The sequence below is a fragment of the Hoplias malabaricus genome, chromosome Y (assembly GCF_029633855.1).
Source record: "Hoplias malabaricus isolate fHopMal1 chromosome Y, fHopMal1.hap1, whole genome shotgun sequence".
Classification (NCBI taxonomy): Eukaryota; Metazoa; Chordata; class Actinopteri; order Characiformes; family Erythrinidae; genus Hoplias; species Hoplias malabaricus.
Genome location: NC_089820.1, coordinates 56,078,093 through 56,083,842, shown reverse-complemented (window position 1 = coordinate 56,083,842; position 5,750 = coordinate 56,078,093). Strand labels below are relative to the sequence as shown.

The following is a 5,750-nucleotide window of genomic DNA, read 5'->3' as shown; positions in this document are numbered from 1 at the left end:
CACACTCACCCAGTCACTCACACACTCACCTGTGGACAGTTTCACACATTCACCCAGTCACTCACACACTCACCCAGTCACTCACACTCACACCTGTGGACAGTTTCACACATTCACCCAGTCACTCACCCAGTCACTCACACACTCACCCAGTCACTCACACTCACACCTGTGGACAGTTTCACACACTCACCCAGTCACTCACCCAGTCACTCACACACTCACCCAGTCACTCACACTCACACCTGTGGACAGTTTCACACACTCACCCAGTCACTCACACTCACACCTGTGGACAGTTTCACACACTCACCCAGTCACTCACCCAGTCACCCAGTCACTCACACACTCACCCAGTCACCCAGTCACTCACACTCACACTCACACCTGTGGACAGTTTCACACACTCACCCAGTCACTCACCCTGTCACTCACACACTCACCCAGTCACTCACACACTCACCCAGTCACTCACACACTCACCTGTGGACAGTTTCACACACTCACCCAGTCACTCACACCTGTGGACAGTTTCACACACTCACCCAGTCACTCACACACTCACCCAGTCACTCACTCCTACCAACATTTCATTGTCTACTTTTCTGAAAGTAATTTACACACTGTGTTGGAACATTTCTCTAAATATCTGACAGCATTCAGACTACTTCTAGTTCAGAGACAATGCTTTAACTGATCTTAAAGGTTATGTTTCACACTCACTTCACAGGACACAGCTCAGAATTGTGAGGTTTTATATGACTCTAGCCAATGCTTGGCATTGGACATGATCTTGAACTCCTGTGGCTGCTTATGAAGCTCTGAATACACAAAAGAATATGTGTCCACAACGAGTCTTGAGTTCCGTCATTCTGAAAGATGTCTACAAACTTTTGGATAACTGTTTTGTGCAGAAGCTCCGGAGGAGTCCCTGAGAGAAGTCTTGGCTTTGAGTCGGGACAGTCATGGGGAGCATCAGGACATGGGACAGCAGCCAGCCTCTTCATGCTTGGACAGGAGGGAGATCCTGGAGAAGGTCTTGGAGCAGCTCCTGCATTGATACTTCTTAATGTCTGAGTGGGTCTGCAGATGCGCTCGAAGGTTGGAGCGGTCAGCAAATGCCCGGCTACAGTGAGGGCAAGAGAAGGGCTTCTCACCTGAAAGGATCAACAATGAGTAAGGCACTCAGAGACAATGCATTTACTGAATGCTATGTCTCCCTACAATCTCACAGGGGAATGGTATTCAAGTGTGGTTAGATGATGTTGTGTGCAGTAACATGACAAAATCTCAAGCTTTCAGATATGGCCATAGATTTAGAAGCACAGAAATGTCATTTACACACTACCTGCCTTTAACATTTGTATTTTTTATATTTTTGTAGCAGTTTACGAGTCGTACAGACCTTATATTTTCACCTAAAACAATCGTGTCTTATCTCATTTGTTCCCAAACATTTTCTGCAGTGCCCCACTTTTGTAGATGAGAATATTGTTGAGGCCCTCCACGTGCTCCGACACACACACATACACATCTTTTGCTTCCAGACGTCACTGGAATTTATTATAAACTTTGTAAAACATACAAATTTGCAACTTTTTATTGAACAAAATGAAATAAATTGATAAATCTCCTTTAGAGGGCAATTAATTGTAATAATAGCTCTGTGCCCCTCGATGGGGACTGCAGCCCACTTTGGGAACACTGTCTGATCTACACCTATGTTTTTCTTTTTTTTTTTTCTTTGATCCCAACGGACATCTGAACAGATGCACCAAATTTTATAACTATCCAAAGAAAGCACTGCTACATAGAATGGGGCACGCTGACTCAGCTACACATGTCTGATATATAACTACAACTAGTTTTGGGCTGTAAACCGTGGAGCCTTTCTCTCAGTGTTGGAGCTCTGTCTAGAACCTTTGGGGACGGGTTGGAGTGGTGTATGTTGGTGCAGCACCAATCATCAAACATCAGAACCTGACCCCGTTAATTCTCTTGTGGCCAAACGTAATCAAATCTATACAGCAGTAAAGACTACCTGGAATATCTGGTGTTTCTTTAAGAAATCAGGGGGAAAGCACACTTTAAATGCTCTTGCTTTCAGAGGAAACTTTCATGAGAAGTTCTTCACCAACTTTTGGACACACAGAGTGTATCAGAAGCAAGAGCACTGGACTTTCACTAAGTGGCTGTATGTGAGAGCTAGGGTTCACATTTATAGACAATAGCTGCATAAAGCTCTGCACTCTTTGTATGAATGTGTAGGGTTAACTAGGGAAAACACATAGTAGTAATATTTGTGGCAGATACTGTGAGTATTGTTTACATTGCAGTAACTTGTGTTATTGGCTGTTTCCACATGGTCTACAGCCCAACATACCTGTGTGTGTGCGGATGTGTCCCTGCAGAAGCCAGGGCCTGGAGAAGGCCTTCCCGCAGAGTTTACACACACAGGGCAGCGTGTGTGTGCGGATGTGCATCTTCAAAGCGCCCAGGCTCACATACTCCTTGTCACAGTACTTGCAGCTGAAGTATTTCTGACACTGCCACTCACACTGGAGCTGCCTGTGCTTGGCCAGGCCGGAGAAGGTGAAGTACGCTTTGTGGCAGTCAAAACATTCAAAGCGCTCCTGGCTGCTGGAGGCCAGTACTAGCAGGGACTCGGGGACACCATCCTCCACATTTCTGGAGCTGTGGTTGTGCTCCAGAGGCAGGTTAAGGGCAGGTTGTGTGCTCATAATGGTGCTGGGACTCACTGGGAGCGGGTAAACGTGTCCTGGAGCAGGGCCCGGGTCCTGAGAAGGTTGTGGATGAATCACTGTGTGTGAAGAGTTTGTTTGTACAGTGGAGGTTACTGCAGATTTCATGAGGCAGGATCCAGAGAGAGGACTTTCTTCTGGATGCAGAAAGCTGGGTTTGGAGCATGATGACGGCACAGGGATCAGCTGCGTTTGGGCATCTGTAAAGCACAGATAGTTAACGACGTATCCACTTAAGATAAAGGGAATAGGCATTAGGTATGGCCTTGTCCATAAAAACATTTCAAAATTTATATTTATTTGTGAATAATAAAATACACACATTTACAACACACACTCAATTCATTTGCGATTCCCAAATATGTTCAAGCTGTGAGAAAGTAATTTCTTAATAAAATAATGTGGTTACGCTGGTGACAGCTTCTACATTCTGACCAGTCTGACTTCATATGGAGCTAAATATTTCAAACGCATAAGTGTTTGAATCTGAACTTTGTATATAGGCACTGTCCAATCAAAAACATGTATCTCCCAATATAGTAACGTCACAGGAAAAAAAACAAGGAAAAAACCTTCCTAAATCCAGTGGAAGTCAAAGTAAAAAGATATTATTCAGTGTAATTTTGGAGCATTTCTATTGGTCCATTCACATTGAAGTGCTGTGTTCCAATGATGTAGTAAAAGAAAACTGACCAAAATGGAGATACATATTTTTGATTGGACAGCAATGATATTTGAATTTACTTTTCGTAATCAGATCGTTTAAAATCGGAATATTTCACCACCTCAAAACTTTGAGTTCATAAAGTATGTTAAAACAATAAATATATGTATAAAATTCAGATAAATATAATGAAAATACTCCAAATTAAGATTCAAATACTTATGTCAGTTGTTTAGCGCTATACCTTTAGCAACAATAGATTAAGAGTGTAGTTGTATAAACGTTAGATCTGAGACATTGGATATTCCACTGCACTTCTATAAGTCACTCAATAAATATATAGTTAATGTGATACGTCTGTCGTTCTAGTCAAGTTTTTGAAATTTTCAAGTTTCGAGGGTTTTTTTTTGTTTGGTTCTGTTTGATTCACTGACTTTAACAGAAGTGCTTTGCTCTGAACAGTGAGTAAAGGCTACTCTCTTCCAGCGAAGGACTCAATCAATTATATTGAATGCAAAGTTATGCAAAATTGGCCACAAACTTACAGTAAATTGTAGATGACGCCTGGGCCCATTTATTCTGCATTCTGCGTATAATCAGTACATTATCAACAAACTCAGGAACTAATTCGACTGACTACAGCTCATCAGGAACAATAAAGAGAGGTTTGCTGTTACTCGTGTGATGTGAGGGAGGATGTGTGAGGAATGTGATGGATGTTATCGCAATGTTGTAAACTACATATATTTTATATAAATATATTTATATTTTATAAAAACAAAGAATTAGAAACTGGAGTCCAGTTTGTTGCTGAAAGAGAGATGTTGTGGATAAACTGAACAAAATCCACTGCCTCCCCTCCCACAAATCCCCATTTTCCTCTTAATTTCAGATCAGTTCATTCAGTTTCTTGTATCTGAATGGTAAGCATGTCCTTTTCTCAGAGGAGGTTAAGGGGCTCGTTTGCTTAGGAGAAAGTATGTGAACAAAACGACAGATTTCAGGCGGATTGTGGGGTGAAAGGAGCCTCGGAGGGGCACTACTGCCCCCTTCACGGACTTAATAGGACCCTTGAGAGGGCCACAGTGAGCTCTGACAATAAGCTCATGCTTTGGGAGAGTTTGTGCACCTGCTGAGCTCCAGCAGGCTTCACGGTTTATTTTGCTTCTCTCATTACTGAGACATCTCCATAGCTCCAGTCTGGATCATCAGCAAATCACGAGAAACACAATCATCGCTTGAGCTTGAATGAAATAAAAGCTGTGGTTGAAGAAATCGGCAGCTGAACGAATGTTGGAATTTCAGCTTTCAGAATGCCGTATAAATTTGGAAAAGCTCTGTACTGAGGCCTGTACGCAGTCAAAGTTTGAAGATGAACTCCAGAAAACTCACTTTAAAAGCTGCATCTAATTAAAACACAAATTTCAGACATTTGTTTGGGTCAAGGTTCTCTATGAAGTTCTGAACAGAGTCTGGAAAGAACTCACCTTGTTTCTTTGAGTCCAGAATGCTATAGTTGGGTTTCTTGTGACTGAGGTGTTTTTTCACCAAGAAGGACCGTGGCATCTTAAAAGATTCAGAAACTTTCTAAATGTCAACAGAGTGGTTTTCAGCCTCAGTGCCCCGCTCTGCTGCTTCCAGACTGTGTTCATGTGGAGATCTGGCCACTGTAATAAATAGCAGATGCTTGAAAGCTGCTGGAGAGGGGAGTCAGGTGCAGGGGGGGTGGAGGAAAATTAGCATAAACATCCCATTCAACCAATCAGAAAGAAAGGAAGCACTGAAAGGGGCATGGCCCTGTGGCTTGCTGCATACCCCAACAAAACAGGTGCATGAATGTAATAGAAATGGCAGCATTGCACTGCGGGTGTCATGCTCTGGTATTTTCAGAGAAGTTACATGGTTTTTCATTTTAAATTAAGCCCTAGACCAACCCCAGTGTCAAAAATATAAAACAACTACTGAGCTAATTATATTGGAAGTATGGATTCAAATAATTCTAAATCTCTACTGAAGAAAGCCCAGTATTTACTGTTCTGTTACCATGGTGACTATGCACAACACACATGTAATACTTCATTCACTAAATTATGGGTGCAGATTTAACAAATCCATGTAAAAAGCCAACATATATAGCTCCACAATTATTGTTATATTTTTGAGGTATTTATCTTCATTTTTATGCATCGTAATATTGTACAGTTATAGAGAAACCTAGGTATTTTTTAAAAACAATTCCTGGATGACCAGTAAATCGTGAAGAGAACTGTAGTATAACTTTGAGGTCGCTATCAGTCTTTCCCCTAACTCCCCTATTTCCGGCC

At 42.0% G+C, this 5,750-nt stretch overlaps 1 protein-coding gene across 1 annotated transcript; it reads right to left on the bottom strand.

Annotated features, from left to right (window-relative positions):
• Window positions 1-887: 887 nt before the first annotated feature.
• LOC136679782 (zinc finger protein SNAI2-like) lies at window positions 888-4,992 on the bottom strand. Its single transcript, XM_066658455.1, has 3 exons — window positions 4,914-4,992; window positions 2,384-2,962; window positions 888-1,157 (listed from the first exon to the last, which is right to left on the bottom strand). Exons 1-3 carry the CDS (start codon window positions 4,990-4,992, stop codon window positions 976-978), a joined length of 840 nt encoding a protein of 279 aa, XP_066514552.1. The 3' UTR covers window positions 888-975.
• Between the last annotated feature and the right edge of the window lie 758 nt (window positions 4,993-5,750).

What these genes read in the sequence shown, in the direction of transcription:
- LOC136679782 (XM_066658455.1), bottom strand. Translation starts at nt 4,992, where the DNA reads ATGCCACGGTCCTTCTTGGTGAAAAAACACCTCAGTCACAAGAAACCC. An exon ending in TCTGGACTCAAAGAAACAAG is followed by an intron (nt 2,963 to 4,913) that starts GTGAGTTCTTTC and finishes TGTGCTTTACAG; the next exon opens with ATGCCCAAACGCAGCTGATC. An exon ending in ACACATCCGCACACACACAG is followed by an intron (nt 1,158 to 2,383) that starts GTATGTTGGGCT and finishes TGATCCTTTCAG; the next exon opens with GTGAGAAGCCCTTCTCTTGC.